Raw genomic sequence first — 26513 nt, forward strand, 5'->3', positions numbered from 1 at the left:
TTTTCAAAGCAAAGCATCTTTATTTCTTCTCCTATAATTTTCACCGTTTTGCTGTTTTCCCCACCAACCTAATTTCGGAAATGGGTTCATTTTGGGCCAAACCCACGTTTTGCATTTGAAGATGTATGGATTTTAGATGTATGAGACTGAATTGGAATATCTCACAATCTCAACTGGGTTTACCAGCCATCGAGTTACATTGGAGGATTAATCTCGCGAATCGGGACTGGTTTCCTTTCACCTGGCAATTCCATGGGAGGAAATGTGTATTTCTTATTGCAAGCCAGGCATTGGTAGAAGTTGTAGGGGTGATGATGGGCAATGTCATTTAAATTGGACCCTCGCTCAGGATTTTAGCAGCTTTTAAACCAGAGCAATGGGTTTGGCTCCTAGGCTGTTCAGGAAAGGGGCCGATCCCGTATCCAGTTCCATGAAGGCCGAATAGAGGGTGGTGAGCTGGATTTCTGGCAGGCCGTGATGCTGGCCATTGCAGTGGCTGTTGCCTCCATTGTTGTTGTTGTCAGTAGAAGCACCGTTGTCGTCCATCTGTCCGGGAAAGCACGGAGATGCGGAAACGAGGGCCAAAGGGTCCGTGGTCAAGCTGTCATCCTTCAGTTCCTCCCAAAGGTTTCCTGCAAGAACAAGAAAAAGCTTGGAGGCTCTAGTCATCATTGAGGACTCTATTTGGCGCTTTCATAGCCAAGCACTTAAACAATATGGCCATCATCATACATAACCCAATGAATATCCCATCTATGTATTGTTGAAGGCTTTCATGGCCAGAATCACTGGGTTGTTGTAGGTTTTTCGGGCTATATGGCCATGTTCTAGAAGCATTCTCTTCTGACATTTCACCTGCATCTGTGGCAAATATCCTCAGAGGTTGTGAGGACCTCATATATACATCCATCCATCCATACATGCATACATATACATATAGGTAAAGGTTTTCCCTTGACATTAACTTCAATCATGTCCAACTGGGGGTTGGTGCTCATCTCCATTTCCAAGCTGAAGAGCCAGTGTTGTCCATAGACACCTCTAAGGTCATGTGGCCACTGGCATGACTGCATGGAGTGCCATACATGCATGCATACATATAGGTAAAGGTTTTCCCTTGACATTAACTTCAGACTAGGGGTTGGTGCTCATCTCCATTTCCAAGCCGAAGAGCCAGCGTTGTCCATAGACACCTCCAAGGTCATGTGGCCACTGGCATGACTGCATGGAGTGCCATTACCTTCCTGCAGAAGGTAACCTATTAATCTACTCACACTTGCATGTTTTTGAACCTGTAAGTTGGCAGAAACTGGGGCTAACAACGGGAGCTCACCCTGCTTCCCAGATTTGAACCTGCAACCTTTCGGTCAGAAATTTCAGCAGCTCAGCAGTTTAACCCACTGCACCATCGGGGGTTCCAATTATAGTAATTAATTATGTGCAATTACTAGAGTGAAATAGTAACAAAATTTCATTACTCTCGTTATAGTAACTGATTTTTCACTAATTATACTTTAGAAACACTTTAGAAATGGCCTTCCCCCTGTTTTGTAATGACTCCTGAACAATTTTTTTAATAGATTGCACATCCCTAACATGGAATATTGGCACAGACAATTACGGACCCAACAGGAGCAGAGTCAAATCAGGAAATCAATGCACCACCATATAGGCAGAGTCGATTAGGGACTCATTGCTTTGTGGCCGAGAGATGATTCGAACCCAGTGCCCAACATGGATGTGTTTTTCTCAAACGGGATACCTTGTAGATCGAAGTCGGTGAGGGAGGGGTTGAGGGCGTCAATGTCGCTGCTGAGGTCGCCGTCGGGGACAAGGACGTCTTGCACGGATCGGGGCCCTGCCAGGACCTTGGGGGATTGGGCCGGGACGGGGGAGTCCTGTCTCTGAGGCCCATCTGCAGAAGAAAGGAAAGGTTGAGGGTCAAGAGGTGCAAGGAGCTGTGCAATTAAGTGTTTTAGAAAAGACGGGAAGACTCACGTTGAGAAGGGTGCAGGAGGGGCACCTGCCGGGACCCCACTCCGCTGGGGTTGCCGCCGGCCATCAAGGGGGGCCTTGGCTTCTCTGACTTGCCTCCAATCAATGTGTCCAGTTCCTCTAAAAAGACCAAATACAAGATAAAACATGGTCAGGGAGTGGAAGAAAAAGTGAAACGAAAAAGCCAATTGCGTTTTTCGAGACTCTAACACAGTCTCTGTGTTTCTCCACTTGGGGTCGGGACCCCTGAGGGGGTCATGAGGGGGTGTCACAGGGGTCGCCAAAGACCATCAGAAAACACAGTCTTTTCTGTTGGTCATGAGGGTTCTCTGTGGGAAGTTTGGCCCAATTCTATCATTAGTGGGGTTCAGAATGCTCTTTGATTATAGGTGAACTATAAATCCCAGCAACTACAATTCCCAAATGTCAAGGTTTATTTTCACCAAACTCCACCAGTGTTCACATTTGGGCATATCATTCTATAGTGTGCTGGTCATAGACCATAATAAATCATTGATTGATTGATTGACACATTTGGGCATATTGAGTATCCATGCCAAGTTTGGTCCGGATTCATCATTGTTTGAGTCCACAGTGATCTCCAGATGTAGATGAACTACGGCTCCAAAACTTAAGATCAATGGCCATGAAACCCTTTCAGTATTTTCTGTTGGTCGTGGGAGTTCTGTGTGCCAAGTTTGGTTCAATTTCATAATTGGTGTTCAGAATGCTCTTCGATTGTAGGTGGACTATAAATCCCAGCAACTACAACACCCAAATGTCAAGGTCTATTTCCCCCAAACTCGACCAGTGTTCATATTTAAGCATATTGCGTATCCATGTCAAATTTTGTCCAGATTCATCAATGTTTGAGTTCACAGTGCTCTGTGAATGTAGGTGAACTACAACTCCCAAACTCAAGGTCAGTGGCCACCAAACCCTTCCAGTATTTTCTTTTCATAGAGAATCATAGTCAAAGAGTTGGAAGAGACCTCATGGGCCATCCAGTCCAACCCCCTGCGAAGAAGCAGGAATATTGCATTCAAATCACCCCTGACAGATCGCCATCCAGCCTCTGTTTAAAAGCCTCCAAAGAAGAAGCCTCCACCACACTCCAGGGCAGAGAGTTCCACTGCTGAACAGCTCTCACAGTCAGGAAGTTCTTCCTCATGTTCAGGTGGAATCTCCTCTCTTGTAGATTGAAGCCATTGTTTTGCGTCCTACTCTCCAGGGAAGCAGAGAGTTCTATGTGGGAAGTTTGTGAGAGTTCTGTGTGCCAAGTTTGGTTCAATTCCATCATTGGTGGAGTGCACAATGCTCTTTGGCTATAGGTGAACTATAATCCCCAGCAACTACAACTCCCAAATGTCAAGGTCTATTATCTTGAAATTCAACCAGTTATCGCATTTAGGCGTATGGCGTATCCGTGCCATGTTTGGTCCAGATCCATCATTGTTTGAGTTCACAGTGCTCTCTGAATGTAGGTGAACTACAACTCCCAAACTCAAGGTCAGTGGCTACCAGACCCTTCCAGTATTTTCTGATAGTCGTGGGAGTTCTGTGTGCCATGTTTGGTTGAATTTCATAATTGGTGGAGTTCAGAATGCTCCTGGATTGTAGGTGAACTATAAATCCCAGCAACTACAACTCCAAATGTCAGAACCAATCTTCAATCCCAATGCCAGCAGTATTCAAATTTGGGCGTATCGGGTATTTTTGCCAAATTTGGTCCAGTGAATGAAGATACATCCTACATATTAGATATTTGCATGACGATTCATAACAATAGCAAAGTTATGACGTAGCAACAAAAATAATTTTATGGTTGGGGGTCATCACAACATGAGGAAGTGTATTAAGGGGTCATGACATTAGGAAGGTTGAGAAACACTGGGCTAGACCCAAATGGGTTTTCCTGACCATTGATATCAGCTCCCAGGTTGGCTATAAAATTTATTAGAGTTTCAAAACATGACATTTTGTGGGAACTACAACTCCCAGCATCCCCTTTCCCAGCCATTATGAATCACACCCCAAAGCTTCTAGTGGATTATGTAATCCTGACCTGGTTTGGCCATGCTTTTCCGCACCGCGATGGGGTCTTTCCTCTTCCATTTCTGCAGCTCTTCTTGCATCTTCTCGATTTTGGCCGGGTTCAAGGCCCAGAGACAGCCTTTCCGGGAGGAGCTCCCAGACTTGTTTTCGACTTTCTCAAAGCATTTGTTCAAAGAGAGGTTGTGCCGGACGGAGTTCTTCCAGCCATCCGGAGCTGTCTGGAAAAATAAAAAGAAATTTTATTGTCAAAGGCTTTCATAGCCGGAATCACTGGGTTGTTGTAAGTTTGTCGGGCTGTATGTTACAGAAGCATTCTCTCCTGACATTTCGCCTGCATCTATGGCAGGCATCCCCAGACGTTGTGAGGTCTGAGCATGTTTCAGTAGATATTAATCAGGATTAAAGGTATATTGGATTTCAACTCTGATCAGAATTGTAGTCCAGTTCTTGCTGTTGTTGTTATTTAGGACATGTATGGTGCTGTGGATTTTATAGGCCTCAATAAAAATCTGCCGTCATTTATGGAACTGCAATTCTCCGACGGGATGTCATCTAATGATTGGTATTTTTAGAAAAACCACATCCTGTCATAAGGTTGTATTTAGAAATGGATTTTGTTTTCTAGGGATGATGAGCACTAAGGTCACCTGGAGGCCATTTTTAGGCCAGGTAGATCTTACCTGCGAAGCTCAGGTGACAACATGGGAGTTATAGTTTACTCACAGCAAACTGCAAATCTCAGGGCAGCCACATTGTTGTGGAGGGTGAAATGGAGCCATACATACACCCATACATGCATACATATACATATAGGTAAAGGTTATCCCTTGACATTAAGTCCAGTTGTGTACATATTAATCGTATACCCCGGGAGCTGTAATGGTGCAATGGGTTAAACCCTTGTGCTGCTGAACTACCGATCTGAAGGTTGGCAGTTCAAATCTGCGGGATGGGGTGAGCTCCTACTGTTAGCCCAGCTCCTGCCAACCGAGCAGTTTCAAAACATGCAAATGTGAGTAGATCAATAGGTAGCGCTTCGGCGGGAAAGGCAGAATGGCCTAAAGGTGAAGGTCAAGGTTTCCCCTTGACATTAAGTCTAGTCGCATCTGACTCTGTGGGGTGGTGGTCATCTCCATTTCCAAGCCAAAGAGCCGGCGTTGTCCATAGACACCTCCAAGGTCATGTGGCCGGCATGACTGCATGGAGTGCTGCTACCTTTCCACTGAAGCGGTACCTACTGATCTACTCACATTTGCATGTTTTCGAACTGCAAGGTTAGCAGAAGCTGGAGCTAACAGCAGAAGCTCACCCCGCTAGCTGGATTTAAACTGGAAACCTTTCGGTCAGCAAGTTCAGCAGCTCAGTGGTTTAACCCACTGCGCCACCAGAGGCTCCTACATATACATATACGTACATACATTTGCAAAGCTATATCATGGAGGCATTTGTCTCGCTTGGGAATCTACTAATTTTTAACAATGGAATCCAATATAAGCCCAAGCTCAAAATCAGAAGGCGTGCTCTCCTTTTTTTTCAAAATGGAACAATACCTTTTTAATTACGACCGTAAAACTTCCCCTCCCTTCTTTTTACATTCATGTTCTCTCCGTTTAATGAGATCCGGCATTGTCTCTCTCTTTTTTCCCCCTCCGGGGAGAATCTCGCTGTATAATTAATTAATCACACACTCGATTAGTCAGGGAAATGGGCACAGAAGGCTACATACACACAACCCAGATTTTCTCAACCATTTTCCAAGGTTGTATTCTGCATTTTATTGGTATTTGGGGCGATATCAAGAATGTTGTACTCTGAGATATTCGGGGGCAGGTTGGGGGAGGTATTAATTCACTTCTAACATATCTATATCCTTTCCCTAATTGGCTATACCTATATTGTGTGCATATGTTTCCTGTTTAGTACACATATTGGTTTCCTAATTAACTCCACATTGGATGTTTTGGAATCCTTAATTGAGCGTGCCTATATGACCATATTGCCTATAGGGCCCCTAACAGACTAGGCCCATAGTGAGATTATTGGTCCCCGTATTTGCTATGCCTTTATTGGGTGTCTTGAGGTCCCTAACTGGATATGCCTATATTAGGATTATTGGTTTCTTGATTGATTATACCTGCCTTGCCCCAATTTGGGTCCCTGATCGGGCTATACCTATGGTATATTAGGAGTATTGGATGCCTGTGATGCCCATATTGGATCCCATAAGATGTTTATATTTGGTGCATTGGGTTTTATATTACTCCTAGTGAATCACTAATTGGCTATGCCTCAATGGGTAGTATTGGTTCCCTGATTGGCAATGCTCATATTGATCCTATTAGATTCCTAATTCTATTGGTAGTATTGGTTCTCGGATTGGTTATGTCCCCATCAATCCTATTAGATTCTTAACTCTATTGGTAGTATTGGTTGCCTGATTGGTTTTGTCCCTATTGAACCTATTAGATTCCTAACTCTATTGATAGGATTGGTTCCGTGATTGGTTATGCCACTGTTGACCCTATTAGATTCCTAACTGGCTATTCCTCTACTGGTAGTATTGGTTCCCTGGTTGTTTATGCCCCTATTGATCCTATTAGATTCTCAACTCTATTGGTAGTATTGGTTCCCTGATTGGTTATGTCCCTATTGATCCTATTAGATTTCGAACTCTATAGGTAGTATTGGTTCCCTGATTGATTATGCCCCTATTGATCCTATGAATTTCTAATTCTATTAGTAGTATTGGTTGCCTGGTTGGTTATGCCCCCATTGATCCTTTTAGATTCTTAGCATTGGTTCCCTGATTGGTTATGCCCCTATTGATCCTATTGAATTCCTAATTCTATTAGTAGTATTGGTTCCCTGGTTGGTTATGCCCCTATTGATCCTTTTAGATTCTTAGCATTGGTTCCCTGATTGGTTATGCCCATATTGATCCTATTGAATTCCTAATTCTATTGGTAGTATTGGTTCCCTGGTTGGTTATGCCCCTATTGATCCTATTCAATTTTTAACTGTATTGGTAGCATTGGTTCCCTGACTGGTTACGCTTCTATTGATCCGATTAGATTCCGAACTCTATTGGTAGTATTGGTTCCCTGATTGGTTATGCCCATATTGACCCTATTAGATTCCTAATTCTATTGGTAGCATTGGTTCCCTGACCGGTTATGCCCCTATTGATCCTATTAGATTTTTAATTCTATTGGTAGTAACGGTTCCCTGATTGGTTATGTCCCTATTGATCGGATTAGATTTTTAACTCTATTGATAGTATTGGTTCCCTGATCGGTTATGTCCCTATTGATCCTATTAGATTCCGAACTCTATTGGTAGTATTGGTTCCCTGATTGGTTATGCCCCTATTGATCCTTTTAGATTCTTAACTCTATTGGTAGCATTGACTGGTTATGCCCCTATTGACCCTATTAGATTCTTAACTCTATTGATAGTACTGGTTCCCTGATTAATCTTATTGAATTCCAAACTCTATTGGTAGTATTGGTTCCCTGATTGGTTATGCCCCTATTGATCTTATTAGATTTTTAACTCTATTGGTAGTATTGTTTACCTGATTATTTATGCCCCCATTGACCCTATTAGATTCTTAACTCTATTTGTAGTATTGGTTCCCTGATTAGTTATTTATCCTATTGGGGTCCAGCTAGGTTATTTATCCTATTGGGAACTTGAGTTCCAGATCCATTCCTCCCTCTGGTTCTGTAGCAACCGCTTTGGAAGGTTACGGGGCTGTTGCGAAACCCCATCTATATATTTTTTTGCTTTTAAACTTAGGGAGAGGTGACTTCAAAGTGCAGGATTTGGGCGCACCTTTTCTGTTTTAACTCGACCCGGTTGCATCATCCCCATCGCCGTCGTCGCAAGGAGCTGCAATTAATGCCCTGGGTGAGGTTTCATGGGACTTCCTTCCCGCAATGGGATCCCATGGTAAACACAAAGAACACCGGTAGGGGCCCAAAATCGGAGACCTAAAGGGTTTTCTTGGGTTCCCATCCCCACGAAAGTCCTGGGTTCCAATCCCGGTGGGAACTCAAGATAGTCAGATAATGTCAATGGCTGTCAAAATGCACTAAAGAGCAACGAATGGTCACCTTGAAGTACGGGAAGTGTTCGGTCATGAAGTTGTAGATCTCGCTGACTGGGAGGCTTCCGGTTTTGCTGTTCCTGAGCGCCATGAAGATGAGGATGCTACAAAAGGGCAATAAGAAGGGCGTAGAATCATAGAAGGGCACCCAGAGGGCATCTAGACCAACCCCAAAATAATGAAAAAACTCCAAACTAATGGGATACCTGTAGGAATAGATGGGTTTGGGGAAGAGCGGCTGATGGTGCTCCGGAGGTCCTTGTGGAGCGATTCTTTGGTAAGGATAATGGGAACTGGAGATGTAGGTCACTGGGTAGCTCCCACTCCCCGTGGGATACTAGAAGAAACAGAAACCGGAAAAGAAGGGCAATTATTAATGCTTATTTTGGTCATAGAACACAGAAACGTACAAAGCATACTGCCCATAACTCCATGTTTCCGGAGTTTGGAAGGATATCTATATAAATAAAAATGTAATGTTCGTTTGTGGGATTAGCATAACTCAAAAACCCCTGGACGAATTGACATGAAATTTGGACACAAGACAGCTATCAGGCCAACGAGGGACCATCACTCATAAAAACACTGGAAAACACAGTGGAAGAGACTTTAAAAGCCAAAAAACCCCAAAAAATACATTACAACGCATGCGCAAAACCACATATGTACACAAACTTTGATGCTGGTCATTGACCGTAATAAATGCTTATATATATACAAACACACCTATATACACATATACACAAATATATACAGAAATATATACACACATATATGTACATACAAAACACATACACAGAACAGGGAAAGGAAGGAAGGAGAGAAGGAGGGAAAGAAGGAGAGAAGGAAAGAACAAAAGAAAGGCAAAGAAGGAAGGAGAGAAGGAAATTAAAAAGTGAAAGAGGGAAGGAAGGAGAGAAGGAATGAAAGAGAGAAAGAGGGAGGGAGGGAAGAAGGAAAGAGACAAGGAAGGATGGGACCAATGAGCAAAGGAAGCGAGAAAAGAAATAGAGAAGGAAGAAAGAAGAAGGGAAAGAAAAAGAGGGAAGGAAGGAAAGAGGGAGGGAAGAAAGGAGAGAAAGAAAGAAGGAAGGAGAGTGTGTGTGTGAGGGAAGGTTGGCCACAGCAACATGTGGTGGGTACAGCTAGTATAATATAAAGGACTTTTGGCCCAACAATATCATAGAGTTGCATTGGAAGTGAATCCGCTGCAAGTTCCTTTGAGGTTTCCAGGCCGATGGTGCCTTTGGTGTCGTCATTCGGGATTTTATTGGTTTCGCTCTTTCCTTGGCAGCACGGGACGTAAGGGGCAAAGGCAGGGCAGTTTTAAAAGGCTATTTCGGTTTTATGGGTTTCAGTGGCTCATCGGCACCTGCCACCTTCATCGTTAGTCGTATTATTATTATTATGGCTAATCTATTTAATTTTTTTCGGGAAAGGAGGACAATGACGGGCGAGGGAGTCCGAGCGGTCTGACCGGGTTGGCCGGATTTGGGCAATCGGGTCAACGATGCCAACCTGGAAGCGCCGAAAAGGGGCACCCAGAGGCCATCTAGTCTCACCCTGAACCTGAAAGTCTTTATATATATTCGAGACCTTAGAATACGCTCCTGTTTTCAGTTCGAACTGTAAGATGTTGAGCCACCTATGGCCACAGCACCACACAAGAGACCAGAGGATAAGCAAAGAGTTTATTGTAGAAACACATAAAATATATGAAAAAGCAGGAATAAAGAAAGAAGGGGAATAATCCAAAAAGGTTCACACAGGAATCCAAATACTTAGAAAAAAACTTGAGCAAGAACCATACTTAGAAATACTTGAGCAAGAATAATAAAACAATAATATAGAAAGCTTCCAAGATACTTGAATCCAAAACCAAGACTTGACTCGACCAGGGACTCAGGCTTTGCTTCTAAATCGAAAGCCAAAGTTGCCTGAACTTTATTTTTTACGTGTCAGGAGGGACTTGATAAACTGCAAGTTGCTTCTGGTGTGATTGAATTGGCCTTCTGCAAGGACGTTGCCCAGGGGACACCCGGATGTTTACCATCCTGTGAGAGGCTTCTCTCGTGTCCCCACATGAGAAGCTGGAGCTGACAGACAGGAGTTCATCCCACTCCTCAGATTCGAACTGCCAACCTTTCAGTCCTGAAGGCACAAGGGTTTAACCCATTGTATTACTAGGGTCTGAACTGATTTTAAGGTAAACACTGGCTGTTAATAAGTAGTCATAAAATCATGTATTTTCCCACGAATTTTCTCTATTTCTTTCCCACAAAGTCTCTTGGACCTATGGAGCCGATTCTCTGCTCTAATCTGTAAACGAAGATTTTTGCTTATCTTCATAATACCAGGTGCTTTCCTTTGAGAGTTTTCCATTTCACTTAATTCTTCTTCACTCGACACCTTATCTAATGATGTTGTTCCTGGCTCCTGTGACTGACCTTGTTGCTCAGCACAGTCTGAGTCAATTTCATTTCCCTGGCCTGAATGTTCAACACTTTGAAACTGGCCTGAATTGGCATCACTTTGAACTCCAGGAAATCCCACAATCCCTTCTGAATCATCAGTGAACCCATCAGCCCCTGACTGCTGAGCTGCAAGACAACCGCCTTTTGGTTCAGACCCGATGGACTCACCTGGTGGAAGGGATGGGATGGGCAATACATGGGGGGCATTTGGGGCTGGTAGCAGTAAAGACCCGGCGGGTCGTCCAGCGAAGGGGGCTTCAGTTTGATGTCCGAATCCTAGGAAAAGAATCAATAGGGTTTCCTTTTTTTAAAAAAAAAACTTTAGGACTAAAATACTAATATTGTGCTATGCTAATAATATCATATATTGTATCTACATATAATATTGATAATAATATTATAATATAATACAATATACCGTATATACTTGAGTATAAGCCGACCCAAATATAAGCCGAGGCACCTCATTTTACAACAAAAAACTGGGAAAACAGATTGACTCGAGTATAAGCCAAGGGTGGGAAATGCAGCCACTACAGGTAAATTCCAAAAGAAAAATAGATACCAATAAAATTGCATTAATTGAGGTATCGGTAGGTTAAATGTTTTTGAATAAATAAGATAAGACTGTCCTCTGATTAAAGCATTATTCTAACCTTCTCCAGTAAAATTGTGTTTACATATCCTTCCAATAATAACAGAGTAAAATAATAAATGTAATAATAACAGTAATAAAGAATAAATAAATGTAATAATAATAACAGAGTAAAATAATAAATGTAATAATAACAGTAATAAAGAATAAAATAATAAATGTAATAATAATAATAGAGTAAAATAATAAATGTAATAATAACAGTAATAAAGAATAAAATAATAAATGTAATAATAATAATAATAATAGAGTAAAATAATAAATATAATAATAACAATAATAAAGAATAAAATAATAAATGTAATAATAATAGAGTAAAATGATTAATGTAATAATAACAATAATAAAGAATAAAATAATAAATGTAATAATAACAATAATAAAGAATAAAATAATAAATATAATAATAGAGTAAAATGATTAATATAATAATAACAATAATGAGGAATAAAATAATAAATGTAACAATAACAGTAATAAAGAATAAAATAATAAATGTAATAATGACAATAATAAAGAATAAAATAATAAATGTAGTAATAATAATAGAGTAAAATGCTTAATGTAATAATAACAATAATGAGGAATAAAATAATAAATGTAATAATAACAGTAATAAAGAATAAAATAATAAATGTAGTAATAACAATAATAAAGAATAAAATAATAATAATAATAGAGTAAAATAATTAATGTAATAATAATAATAATAATAATAGAGTAAAATAATAAAAAAAACCTTGACTCGAGTATAAGCCGAGGGAGACTTTTTCAGCCTAAAAAAAAGACTGAAAAACTAGGCTTATACTCGAGTATATACAGTAATACTTGTAATAATACAATAAAATATATAATAATATTGTAATATAGTAATACAAATATATTAAATATTATTACTGTTATAATATATAATGATATACTGTTTTATTATTGTGTATTTGTATATTTTAAGTTGTAATGTGTTTGATTGTGAGCCACTTTGAGGGATAGAAATAAATAAATACCATTTTCATTATGGAAAAAGCATGCTCTTTTTGGCCATAATACCCCCCCGGTTTGCCCTCCCACTTTCCATTCTTTCAGATTGCGAGTCCCAGAATCCCCCTTGTAGCTCAGAACAATCATGATGGTATGGATTGCAACTCCCATCATTCCTCACCATGGAAGTGGGAGGCAGGCCTTGTCCTGGGAGCCCGTAAGGGAGCCCTTTGCCCCATCCTTGTTGGGGGCCCGCGAGGTACATCTCAGCCTCAGGTCCTTCATAGGCTTGCTCCATAGAGGCTGCCTTGAAAGGGGGGACCCCTTCCGCTGCCCCAAGGGGGTCCCCTTCCTCCGCGAATTGCCGCTTGAAGGCCTGGAAAGGGGTCCGCAGGAAGCCGGCACGAGGAGGGTCCTCATAGCCATAGCGGTGGGCCCCGGACGGGAAGACCCCATAAAGGTTGTTTTCAGGGGGTGAAGAGGACGGGCTGGAGGATTCGGATTGGGACCTTTCGACCCCATTGTCCCCATCGTGCGATTGGTGGCAGAAATTTGGTCCTTCCTGGGAGACAAAAAACACAACATATATTAGGCATATACGATCAATTAAAAGTGTTTCAAAAGTTATTACAAAACGGGGATGTTGGCATTTCGTTTCTAAAGTGTTTCTAAAGTATGTTTGGTAAAAATTTCGTCGTTATAATGAGAGTAATGAAAATTTGCTACTTTTTCCTTATAGTAATTGCAATTGTGCAAGTGGGGAAAGTGTAGGGGCTCATTTCTCCCTCAGTTTTAGAGCTATTATGATGAAACTTACTATAATTACACCACACATTTTCCACTGTTAGCTCACCAAATTTCAGAACATTACACTCATCTACTCATTTTAGTGAGATTTTTGAATATTTTGCAAACAATACATATAGTTTGCAAAATATTCAAAAATTCCCCTAAAATGAGTGGATAAGTGTAATGTTCTGAAATTTGGTGGGCTAACAGTGGAAAATGTGTGGTGTAATTATAGTAAGTTTCATCATGATAGCTCTAAATTTGAGGGAGAAATGAGCCCCTCCATTTTCCCCACTCACTCAATTGCAATTTCTAAAGTGTTTCTAAAGTATGGTTGGTAAAAATTTCATCCCTATAATGAGAGTATATACTACTTGAATTTTATATGCAATGCACAAGATAACCAGAACACTGAATCCAAAAGTTTCAGAAAGATTCACACATCTACAAGCAACAACAGCAATCCCCTTGAATGCCTGTCCGTCTTTATGACACACAATTAACCATATAACTTCAACTTAGCACAGATTTATACTATTACTTACTTACTTTAGTCCTCTTTGAATATTCAATAATTTTATTGATTTATTGGCTATTGTTTATTTATTTCTGGCATTGAATGTTTGCCGTTGTTGTTGTTGTTGTTGTTGTTATTGTTGTTGTTGTTGTTGTTGTTGTTGTTGGAAACCACCCTGAGTCCCCTCCGGGAGATAGGGCGGGTTATAAATAATAATAATAATAATTATTATTATTATTATTGGGACTGATTCTAAATGGCTGGTGCCATTAGGGCTTTCTGATGCTGAGCACTGCATTCTGGGAAATGTAGTTTAGGACATTCCCTGCTGCAGGGGAGAGAAACTGTAGAATCATACAATCTCAGAGCTTGAAGGGATGGCAAGGGACATCCCATCCAAACCATACAGGAAGACACAATCTAATCCATCCTGACAGATGGCCATCTAGCCTGTGCATAGCAACCTCCAGAGCTGACATATTTCCTTCCTGAGTTGGATATATTCACAGTCCTGAGTCCCTTTGAGGGGGTTGGACGGTATCTAACTAAATATTATTATTATTATTATTATTATTATTATTATTATTATTATTAAAGACTTCGAGTACATTCCAGTTTCTGGTAAGATATGGAAATCCATTATCCTAATTCCAACAGACCTCACTACCTCTGAGGATGCTTGCCATAGATGCAGGCGAAACGTCAGGAGAAATGCCTCTAGAACATGGCCCTATAGCCCGAAAAAACCCACAAGAACCTATGGAAATCTTACTTGCTGAATGGGGGAACCCACATCTTCGTGGCTCTGCATTTGGTCTCGATGGGGATGATTCTCCGAAAACGCAATATTCGCTTGGTCTTGGAGTAATGAAACCATCCCGGCGGCCAGCAAGAAATCCTACAAAATCAGGAAGAAGAAAGGTGAGAATAATATACCTTTTTTACCTATTGATCTGCCGCAAAAAGCCACGATTGAGGCACCTTGGAATTGTATTGGGTTTTTGTGCCGCTGCATCATGCATTTGGCTCAGCTCATCGTCCCATAAAGTAGACTTTTCTGGGGAAAGGGATCTCAATAACAACAACAACAACAACAACAACAATACAATACAACAGCAAGCAGAGTTATTTGTCTGCTGTGGACTCATTTTGTTGTGTTAATAATAATAATAATAATAATAATAATAATTTACTTCTTACCCACCTCTCCTTTCAGCAATTCAACTATACCAAGGAAAGCTATTTATAGTAGAGCACATTTAGGAGAAATGGACTAAAATTCCCCACGGAAAACCCCATCATTTTATTATTTCATTTTTTAACCTTTATTTTTTATTGTTGGAGAATTTTTCCTTTTTCCAATACTCAAATCAATCCATTCTGTTTCCTCCAACATTGAAACAATATTTTGGGAGGAATATATACACACATAAATATACACACGCATACAAATTTTGTTTATTTATGTTTCATTGAATTGATGGTTTTATGTCTTGTATGTGTGTTGATTGCATATTTTACAAAATGCACAAGGTTGTGGGTGAACTACCTCACTCCTTCCCTACCTCTTTCTGTCCTTCCATCCCTCCCCCTTCCCTTCCTTCCTTCCTTCTCTTTTTTCTTTCCTTCTTTCCTTGCTTCCTTCCTTCCCTCTTTCCTTCCTTCCCTCTCTTTTTTCTTTCCTTCTCTTCTTCCTTCCTTCCCTCCCTCTTTCCTTCCCTCTCTTTTTTCTTTCCTTCTCTCCTTCCTTCCTTCCCTCCCTCTTTCCTTCCTTCCTCCTCTTTTTTCTTCCTTCTCTCCTTCCTTCCTTCCTTCCTTCCTTCCTTCCTTCCTTCCTTCCTCCTCTTTTTTCTTTCTTCTCTCCTTCCTTCCTTCCTTCCTTCCTTCCGGCTTTCCTCCCTTCCTCCTCTTTTTTCTTTCCTTCTCTCCTTCCTTCCTTCCTTCTCTTTTTTCTTTCATTTTCTCCTTCCTTCCTTCCTTCCTTCCTTCCTTCCTTCCTTCCTTCCCTCCCTCTCCCTCCCTCTTTCCTTCCTTCCTTCTCTTTTTCTTTCATTTTCTCCTTCCTTCCCTCCCTCTTTCCTTCCTTCCTTCCTTCCTTCCTTCCTTCCTTCCTTCCTTCCTTCCTTCTCTTTTTTCTTTCTTCTCTCCTTCCTTCCTTCCTTCCTTCCTTCCTTCCTTCCTTCCTTCCTTCCTTCCCTCTTTCCTTCCTTCCTCCTCTTTTTTCTTTCTTCTCTCCTTCCTTCCTTCCTTCCTTCCTTCCCTCTTTCCTTCCTTCCTCCTCTTTTTTCTTTCCTTCTCTCCTTCCTTCCTTCATTCCTTCTCTTTTTTCTTTCATTTTCTCCTTCCTTCCTTCCCTCCCTCTTTCCTTCCTTCCTTCCTTCCTCCTATTTTTTCTTCTTTCCTCTCCTTCCTTCCTTCCTTCCTTCCTTCCTTCCTTCCTTCCTTCCTTCCTTCCTTCCCTCTTTCCTTCCTTCTCTTTTTTCTTTCCTTCTCTCCTTCCTCTCTTCTCTACCTCTTTCCTGCCAACAACACAATTAAAATTAAAAAATTTTTTTTTTAAAAAATCCTTGTTCTTTCCAAAGTGAAAAAGAAATTGAGAATTTGGAGATAAACAGACTTTGCACCAAAGGGGTTAAATTAGGAACGTTTCTATTTTCTACTTTTTAGTCCCCCAGCAATATATATGTCTCTCTGTGTGTATATGTGCATGTGTGTGTGTGTGTGTGTATCTAAAATGCTTTTTTGTAGTTCAAAGTGAGCATAAAAAATGATGTTTTATGATGAAATATGGAGTTCCCTCCAGGGGAAGAGCGAGATATAGAGGGATGGAAATCAAATGCACAATCCCCCCCTCCCAAGGAAATCATTCATTATTATTATTGATTATCCGAACCAAATAATTATTTGCTTTGGGTGCATCTGCACTGTAGAATTAATGTCATTTGACACCACTTTGAAAGCACATTTAATGCTGAACCCTGTTGAAATGAAGGACCCAAGAACGTCGTATGGTTGCACTAGCGGGCCTAGAAAATTCCTAGAAATGATATATTTTGTCGGATACGGATCAACGCATAGGGAGAAAAGCAAATGTTTATGGATTGCAAGCAAAGGATAGGAAAGAAACCCAATCCAGTAATGAATAAAAGGCCTTTTCATAAGAGAGCAGATATTTGAAATCCTAGTTTCCAAAACTTCTCGCTTTTCATGCGCTGTGCAAACGGTGCATGGCAATAGGTATCACTCTCCCCTGTCTCTTATTGTATTTTCCCAAAATTGCATGAATATATGTGTGTGTGTGTAATATATATGGTGGCGGAACCCGCTCTCGGTTGCTTTCCCATCCGGATGCCAGGTGTCCCTTGATTGGACTTGGAACATCCCCAATTCGTAATTCCATTCTCCGCCCCGGGGATCGGTGTGATCGGAGTTTGACACCAGAAACACATTTCTGATCTGATCCGTCGCCTTTCTTCTCCTTCTTTTCCCCGGAGCCATAAATCATCTTTTTCTCTCCTCCTTTGATGCCTCTTTGCGACAAGAGCAAAAGATGAGGAGATGGGAAAGAAGGAGTCACGGCGGGTTCATGGAAAAAGGCTGAAGGATCCTGGAGTAGGAGGGGAAGCCCAAAAGTCATCTAGACCCACCTAAAGGTCCACTACTAAACTGGGTTGGGGACCATAAAGAGGAAACCCAAAGTCATCTAGACCCACCTAGAGGTCTGCTACTGAGTTGGGTTTGAGACCATAAAGGGGAAGCCAAAGGTCATCTAGACCCACCTAGAGGTCCACTACTAAGCTGGGTTGGGGACCATAAAGGTGAAGCCAAAGGTCATCTAGACCCACCTAAAGGTCCACTAGTAAGCTGTGTTGGAGACCATAAAGGGGAAACCCAATGGACATCTAGAGCAGCCTAGGGGCTCACTACTAAGTTGGGTTGGGGACGATAAAGGGGAAGTCAAAGATCATAAAGGTCCACTACTAAGCTGGGTTGGGGACCATAAAGGGGAAGTCAAAGATCATCTAGACCCACCTAAAGGTCCACTACTAAGCTGGGTTGGGGACCATATAGAGGAAACCCAAAGTCATCTAGACCCACCTAGAGGTCCACTACTTAGTTGCATTGGGGACCATCAAGGTGAAGCCAAAGGTCATCTAGACCCACCTAAAGGTCCACTAGTAAGCTGTGTTGGGGACCATAAAGGGGAAACCCAATGGACATCTAGAGCAACCTAGGGGCCTACTACTAAGTTGGGTTGGGGTCCCTAAAGGGGAGGTCAAAGATCATAAAGTTCCACTACTAAGCTGGGTTGGGGACCATAAAGGGGAAACCCAAAGGACATCTAGACCAACCTAGGGGACCACTACTAAGTTGAGTTGGGTACCATAAAGGGGCAACCCAAAGGTCATCTAGACTCACATAGAGGTCAGCTACTAAGTTGGGTTTGAGACCATAAAGGGGAAGCCAAAGGTCATCTAGACCTATCTAGAGGTCCACTACTAAGTTGCATTGGGGGCCATAAAAGGGAAGCCAAAGGTCATTTAGACCAACCTAGAGGTCCACTACTATGTTGTGTTGGGTACCATAAAGGGGAAGCCAAAGGTCATCTAGACTTACCTAGAGCGTCACTACCAAGTTGGGTTGGGGACCATAGTGTCATTGGGGAAGCCAAAGGTCATGTAAACCAACCTATGGTCTACTACTCAGTTGGGTTGGAGACTGTGAAGTCAAAGGGGAAGCCAAAGACCATCTAGACCAACCCAAAGACCTACAGGTAAATAGAGTGAGAGAGGAACCCAAAGGTTATCCAGTCCAGTGCAGTGGTCTACTATTAAATAAAATTGGACACAGAATGTGCCTACGTGGTAGCATTAATGCACGTTCGATGCCATGGCTCCATGCTAGGGAACCCTGGGAGTTGGATTTTTTCCTTCTTCAGAAAACAAAATGCTGGGAACTTTTCCTTTAGGACTAATTAATCCTTATCTCAAAGTCAGATAATTCCCTTTGTGAGCCTCTCTTCGTTCAGCATCAAAGCCCTTTGTCTTTTTCTTGCTGCCTCATCAGACTCGCAGGCTGCCAAAAACACATTGCTTTGGAAAGCCTTGCCATGCTTCTGCATTTATACATTTCCACCTCGAATTTCCAGCATGTTACTTATGTGTGTATATATATATATACACACAATATTTTTATTGTTTTAGCGTGTAATTTATACTCAGGATTTAAAGACGGCGTAGAAAACGAACAGCTTCTGATTGCATTTTAATCTGTTCCATTGATATGGAAAGCGAGATTCCGCTTGGAGGCAAGAGGCATAAACATGAGAGGAATTAGTAATGTAATATTGGTGGATGATACCGTATTATTGGCAAACGATAGCCGGGATTTTGGACGGAAGTCAAGGCAGAAAGCGCCAAAGCTGAATATTAGCAAGACTAAAACATGGGTGTGGGTGGATTTAAAGTTGGTTAAAGATATACTATACTTTGGGTCAGTCATTAACCAAACCTATGGTCAATTACAATTATGAGAGTCTGGGAGTTATAGTTTTACAAGGGCTTTAGCCTTCTCTGTCATAACTCAGTGTGATGGACTTCTGGGAAGATGGGACAGGATACAAATAAAGTCTATTATTATTATTATTATTAGTGCCCAGGAGTTATAGTTTTACAAGGGCTTTAGCCTTCTCTATCATAACTCAATGTGATGGACTTCTGGGGAGATGGGATGGGATACAAATAAAGTTTTTTATTATTGTTGTTATTGTTATTATGAGAGCCTGGGAGTTATAGTTTTACAAGGGCTTTAGCCTTCTCTATCATAGCTAGGTGTGATGGACTTCTGGGGAAATGGGGCAAGATACAAATAAATTCTATTATTATTATTATTATTATTATTATTATTATTATGAGAGCCTGGCAGTTATAGTTTTACAAGGGCTTTATCTATCATAGCTCAGTGTGATGGACTTCTGGAAAGATGGTGCAAGAAACAAATACTCTATTATTATTATTATTATTATTATTATTATTATTATTATTAGAGTTGGAAGACTTCTGGAAAGATGGTGCAAGAAACAAATACATTATTATTATTATTATTATTATTATTATTATTAGAGTTGGAAGTTATAGTTTTATAAGGGCTTTAGCCTTCTCTACCATAGCTCAGTGCAATGGACTTCTGGGGAGATGGGACAGCATACAAATAAAGATTATTATTATTATTATTATTATTATTAGAGTCTGGGAGTTATAGTTTTACAAGGGCTTTAGCTTTCTCCATCATAGCTCAGTGTGATGGACTTCTGGGGAGATGGGATAGGATACAAATAAAGTCTATTATTATTATTATTATTATTATTATTATTATGAGAGCCTGGGAGTTATAGTTTTACATGGGCTTTAGCCTTCTCTGTCATAGCTCAGTGCAATGGCCTTCTAGGGAGATGGGGTGGGATACAAATAAAGTCTACCTTTATTATTGTTGTTATTGTCATTGTTATTATTATTATTATTATGAGAGCCTGGGAGTTATAGTTTTACAAGTTTATTATTGTTGTTGGTATGAGAGTCTGGGAGTTATAGTTTTACAAGGGGTTTAGCCTTCTCTATCATAGCTCAGTGCAATGGACTTCTGGGGAGATGGGACGGCATACAAATAAAGGCTATTATTATTATTATCATTAGTAGTAGTAGTAGTAGTATTATGAGAGCCTGGGAGTTATAGTTTATAGTTTAGCCTTCTCTATCATATCGCACCATGATGGACTTCTTGGAGTTGTAGTTTTGCAATGTCTTTGTCTTCACTATCATGACTGAGTACTACGGGATCCCGGGAGTTGTAGCCTTGCAATGTCTTCCAAAAAGTGCATCTCTGAACTACAAATCCCATGATTCCATAGCCGATAAAGTATCCCCAAATTACGCTGAGTTGACAAATGTGAAGTTGGTCGTTCAATATCAAAGTCAGAATCCTAGAGTTGGATCCAAGGATCATCCAGTCCAATCCTAGGACATACAGGAAGGCACAATCAAAACCCTCCTGATAGATGGCCATCCAGAGAAGGGATACAATATTTCTATGTTTAGAAAAAAACCCTCTAAAAATGTATTTCCATTTGATTTAATCCCATCGGTGGAAATCTCATCCCAGTTTTTTTCTGTCACCCGGGTCGCCCTGACTTTTCTGCTGATGCCACAGCAAAATGCGGTCTAGATAGGACTGCAAAAACAACATGAAGCCAACGTCTTCATGTGGTTGCCAAGAAGGCCTTATCTCTTCCCTCCCACGCTGATCACACACAAACACAAACCGCCGTCTCAACAAAGCCTGTCGCCAAAGCCAGGGGCAAGAGTCGGTCTGGTTGGAGACCTCAAAAGGGTGCCTTGTGCCGGCGACCATCAAAGCTTGGAAGAACATGAATGACGGAAAGGGAAAAGGCTGAAAAGGTCACATTTTGGGCGACCGAGTTCTTAAGTCTCGTGGGATGGGCGAGTCACACTCTCTCGGCCTCAAAGGGGAAATAAAGCTTGCCAAGAAAGACCACGATAGGGTTCTCATTGTGGGGGAACAATAATAACAAGGTATTAGAGAGGATTGTTTCCGTTATCGGTCCACTGCGCGATGCAACTCAATGACAACACAATATAGGAAAGAGGATGCTAAGATCGGCCCTCGTTTGTGGCCTGTTTTCCTCTCCTTCCATTCTTTGGCAACTCTCCGGGGTGACAAAGAGGTGGAAGAGCTCAACAAAGCAACAAGGAGTGGGCCGCCGAGAGAGAGATCCTGATATCATTCCCGCGGCCGAGAGACACGCCTCGGAGCCTATCTTTGGGAAACATCTGCATACCTCAGGGAAAGCCGCCTCTTATGTATTGTGCTCATGCACTGCTTTCCCATTCTCCTTAGGTCATCAAATGAGGACCTTGCCCTTTTCCCATAGGGAGCTCGCATCCAGTTCGGACTAAAAACCAAAACTGAGGCATCACCCAGTGACGTGGTAACCAACACTATGCTTCCATGTCACCGGGGGTTGACTATAGAATTTGGACTCTTAGGCCCCTTCCACACAGCTGTATAAATGGGGAAGCCAAAGGTCATTTAGACCAACCTAGATGTCCACTACTAAGTTGAGTTTGGGACCATAAAAGGGCAACCCAAAGGTCATCTAGACCCATCTAGAGGTGTAATACTAAATTGGGTTTGAGGCCATAAAGGAAAACCCAAAGGTCTTCTAGACCCACCTAGATATCCACTACTAAGTTTCATTGGGGACCATAACGGAGAAACCCAAAGGTCACCTAGACCCACGTCGAGGTCCACTACTAAGTTGGGTTTGAGGCCATAAAAGGGAAGCCTAAGGTGTTCTAGATCCACCCAGATATCCACTACTGAGTTGGGATTGAGACCATAAAAGAGAAATCCAATGGTCATCTAGACCCATCTAAAGGTCTAATACCAAGATGAGTTTGAGGCCATAAAGGGGAAGCCAAATGTCTTCTAGAACCACCTAGTTATCAACTACTAAGTTGGGTTTGGGACCATAAAGGAGCAACCCAAAGGTCATCTAGACCCATCTAGAGGTCTAATACTAAATTGGGTTTGAGACCATAAAGGGGAAGCCAAATGTCTTCTAGACTCACCTAGATATCCACTACTAAGTTGCTTTTGGGACCATAATGGAGAAACCCAAAGATCCTCTTGACCCACATAGAGGTCCACTACTAAGTTGGGTTTGAGATGATAAAAGGGAAGCCAAAGGTCATCTAGACCCACCTAGAGGTCCATTACTAAGTTGTGTTGGGGACCATAACAGAAAAACCCAAAGATCATCTAAACCAACCTAGAGGTCCACTACTAAGTTGGGGACCATAAAGGGGAAGCCAAAGGTCATCTAGACCTACCTAGAGCTGGATTATATGACTCAGATAATCCAGTTCAAAGCAGTTATTGTGGATTATATGCCTTGACATTCTGGGTTATATGGCTGTGTGAAAGGGCCCTCAGAGACTCGGGATTGAATCCTCACTCAATCTTGGGAGAGTCACACTTTTTCAACCTCACAGCTAGGCATAGAAAACAATATGGAGAAGTGGTTAGAGAACAGATGCACAACTGATTGAGTTTCAGATTCTTAGTCCCAGACACCCAGGGCTCTTCCATGCAGCCATAGAACCCAGAATGATTCTGTCATTTGGGGGTTCCAGTTGCTGAGATTTATAGTTCACCTACAATCAAAGAGCATTCTCAACTCCACCAACGATGGAATTGAACCAAACTTGGCACACAGTACTCCCATGACCAACAGAAAATACTGAAAGGGTCTGGTAGGCATTGACCTTGAATCTTGGAGTTGTAGTTCCCCTATATCCAGAGAGCACTGTGGACTCAAACAATGATGGATCTGGACCAAAATTAGAACAAATACTCAATATGCCCAAATGCAAGCACTGGTGGAGTTTAAGAAAAATAGACCCTGACATTTGGGAGTGGTAGTTGCTGGGATTTATAGTTCACCTACAATCAAAGAGCATTCTGAATCCCACCAACAATAGAATCGGGCCAGACTTCCCACACAGAACCCCCATGACCAACAGAAAATACTGGAGGGAATTGGGATGAATTGACCGTGATTTAGGGGAGATGTAGTTCCCCTACATCCTGAGAGCACTGTGACCTCTTAACGACTATGTCAAAGTGGTTCCTAAGACCATCAGAAATATGTGTTTTCTGATTGTCTTTGGTGACCCCTTTGAAACCCCCTCATGACCTCTCTAGGGTTGAGAAACACTGATCTAAACCAAGCCCTGCCAAAGAAACCATGAGACAGGAGCAAAAAAGAAGAAGCTGTGACATTGTTAGATCTTGGACTTTACACAAACAAGTCTGCTTCTGATGGCCAAGTGAAAACTCAGTTAGCGCAAAATCCATAGACACCATTGCCAGGATATGTATTTCCTGTGGATAAGAAGAGACCCATAAGTTTCCGGCCCACATGTTTCGGCAGATTGCCCAGGTTGGTCTACTCATTTCATGTACAAGGTGCATTCTGTAAACACAGTGTGATGTTTGGAGAAGTTGGGGGTAACGGTGGTCATCAGCAGCTTGGTCCATTTGTGCAATAGAAGAATGCAATAGAAGTCTTCAATAGACACCAAATCAAAAACAGTACCATCAGAACAACTTGTGCTTGGCTGGAAACTCCTTGCTAATTCACAGTGGAAAACGTCTTGATGAGAAAGGATTTTTTTTTAAGAAACTGCAAGTCGCATCTGGTGTGAGAGAATTGGCCGTCTGCAAGGACATTGCCTGGATGTTTTACCACCCTTGTGGGAGGCTTCTCTCATGTACCCCAAATGGGGAGCTGGAGCTGACAGAGGGAGCTCATCCGTGCTTTCCCTGGATTCGAACCTCTGACTTGGTGGTCTTCAGTCCTGCCGGCACAAGGGTTTAATCCATTGCACCACTTGGGACCTCAGAAAGGAAATAAAGAGAAAGCAGGGGAAAACAGAAAGAAATGTCTACCAGTTGTCGAAACTATAGTCCTTTGTGGACGATGAGAGGGAACAATGATTCAGGACCTGTTACCTGTGAAGACCCAAAATTAGTAAGAACATCAGCCCTAGCCTTGTCTTACTCAACTGCCGAGTATGCCTGCCCTGTTTGGCATAGGTCTGCTCATGTGAAGCAAGTGATCATAGCATTGAATGAAACATGCAGAATAATCACAGGATGTCTTAAACCTTTGGCATAAGTCTGCCCATGCAAAGCAGGTGAACATAGCATTGAATGAAACATGCAGAATAATCACAGGATGTCTTAAACCTTTGGCATAAGTCTGCCCATGCAAAGCAAGTGAACATGGCATTGAATGAAACATGCAGAATAATCACAGGATGTCTTAAACCTTTGGCATAAGTCTGCCCATGCAAAGCAGGTGATCATAGCATTGAATGAAACATGCAGAATAATCACAGGATGTCTTAAACCTACATCTGTTGATAAACTCTACAAACTAGCTGGCATTGCCCCTCCGATGTGCGATGGGAAGTTGCTGCTAAATGTGAGAGAAATAAGGTTGAACACTGTGAAAGCCACCCACTACATGGCTACCAGCCTCCTCCCAGTAGACTCCAATCAAGGAAACGTTTTATGGGAACTACCACTCCTCTTGGTATCCCCCCAACAACAGCAAGGGTATCCCTCTGGGCAGCTAAACCAGGACATCCCAACTGGATGGCCCCGCCACAAGAGAGGGTCTTCCTTCAGGCGCAAACCAAGAATGGGCAACTCTGAAGTCCCTGAACAGACTCAGAAGCAGAGTGGGTAGAACAAAGGACAACCTGGCAAAATGGCACTACCTAAAAGAATCCCACACTTTGTGTGACTGTGAAGCAGAACAGACAATTCCGCATCTGTATGCTTGTCCACTATGCCCTGCCTTGTGTACAGACAACTCCGCATCTGTATGCTTGTCCACTATGCCCTGCCTCGTGTACAGACAACTCCGCATCTGTATGCTTGTCCACTATGCCCTGCCTCACGTACAGACAACTCCGCATCTGTATGCTTGTCCACTATGCCCTGCCTCACGTACAGACAACTCCATATCTGTATGCTTGTCCACTATGCCCTGCCTCACGTACAGACAACTCTGCATCTGTATGCTTGCCCACTATGCCCTGCCTCACGTACAGACAACTCCGTATCTGTATGCTTGTCTACTATGCCCTGCCTCACGTACAGACAACTCCGCATCTGTATGCTTGTCCACTATGCCCTTCCTCATGTACAGACAACTCCGCATCTGTATGCTTGTCCACTATGCCCTGCCTCACGTACAGACAACTCCGCATCTGTATACTTGTCCACTATGCCCTTCCTCATGTACAGACAACTCCGCATCTGTATGCTTGTCCACTATGCCCTGCCTCATGTAAAGAGGAAGAATTGTTGGAGGCTACAGACAATGCTGTGATGTTGCCCGTTTTTGGTCAAAAGATATTTAGCCGCCTGCACTCCTTCTATTTTTATCGGTTTTATATTAATTTATGCAATGCTTTTGATATGAAATAAATAAACCTGTGAAGAACCTATACACAATGATGTTCATTTCAGGGCCTTGTTGAGATCTTGTGCCAAACCAGGAGACACTGAAAGTTTAAATTCCTCCTGAATTTTTTTTCTGGCTCGGTTTTCGGGGGACTTTCTCGCACGAGGGCGAGCGATTGCGATGGTGCAAAAGGCTCGTCTTTTACAAGGGAAGGGCGTGGGGAAGGGGCGACCCCACCCCGTCGGTTTCTTCTTTCGTCGGCGGCAGCGGCCTGTTTTATGTCGGGTGCGGCTCCGGGTCGCGCCTTTCGGGCCCCACCTGCGGCCGCTCCTGCCCTCCCACCACCGGGAATCGCCCACAATATAAGCGCTTTAATTACCTTCATTTGATCTGCCAGGGTTTTTATATGTGCAGCATGGCACTCGGATGAGCCGGTCGAAAAAGAAAGAGAGAGGGTTCTTTTTTATGATCGTACGAATAATATAAACGCAGCAAAGTAGCACCTGACTGCGAGAATGAGGTGTCAACATAGCCACACAACCAAAGGACCGATTTAATCAAGATGCTTTTCGGATTGTCTCGACGTTTCCAAGTCGTAGATTGATTTCCTTCTCCGTAAAATCGTAGAATTAAAGAATCCATGAAATGCCTCAAATCAAGCACCAAGTATATTATATATTTGTTTCTCCCACTATATTGTAAGAAGGCATTGAGTGATTGTCAGTATCTGTTTACACTGTAAAGTGCTATCATTATACAAGGGTTGAATGAAAAGTAATGCCTCCAGCTTCATAACTCCTCAACAGATGCCAGTACTGGTGTGCGGCAGGTACTGGCTTATTCAGTAGACTCTCCTCTATAGTTCCATTTTGGTGGGAAGCCGT

The 26513-nt window shown here is 42.0% G+C and overlaps 1 protein-coding gene across 1 annotated transcript in view; it reads right to left on the reverse strand.

Annotated features, from left to right (window-relative positions):
* Positions 1–26513, reverse strand: part of FOXN1 (forkhead box N1) — a 37883-nt gene continuing 11370 nt past the window's right edge. Inside the window, exons 2-10 of the mRNA XM_060757726.2 lie at positions 14344–14469; positions 12447–12827; positions 10801–10908; positions 8365–8495; positions 8166–8262; positions 4061–4268; positions 1999–2115; positions 1763–1915; positions 1–632 (exon numbers count right to left, since the gene is read on the reverse strand). Of these exons, the coding sequence (XP_060613709.2) occupies positions 364–632; positions 1763–1915; positions 1999–2115; positions 4061–4268; positions 8166–8262; positions 8365–8495; positions 10801–10908; positions 12447–12827; positions 14344–14448 (1569 nt within the window). The 5' untranslated portion in view covers positions 14449–14469 and the 3' untranslated portion in view covers positions 1–363. The remainder of the gene's footprint in view (positions 633–1762; positions 1916–1998; positions 2116–4060; positions 4269–8165; positions 8263–8364; positions 8496–10800; positions 10909–12446; positions 12828–14343; positions 14470–26513) is intronic.

Source organism: Anolis sagrei, chromosome 11, assembly GCF_037176765.1.
Source record: "Anolis sagrei isolate rAnoSag1 chromosome 11, rAnoSag1.mat, whole genome shotgun sequence".
Lineage (NCBI taxonomy): Eukaryota > Metazoa > Chordata > Lepidosauria > Squamata > Dactyloidae > Anolis > Anolis sagrei.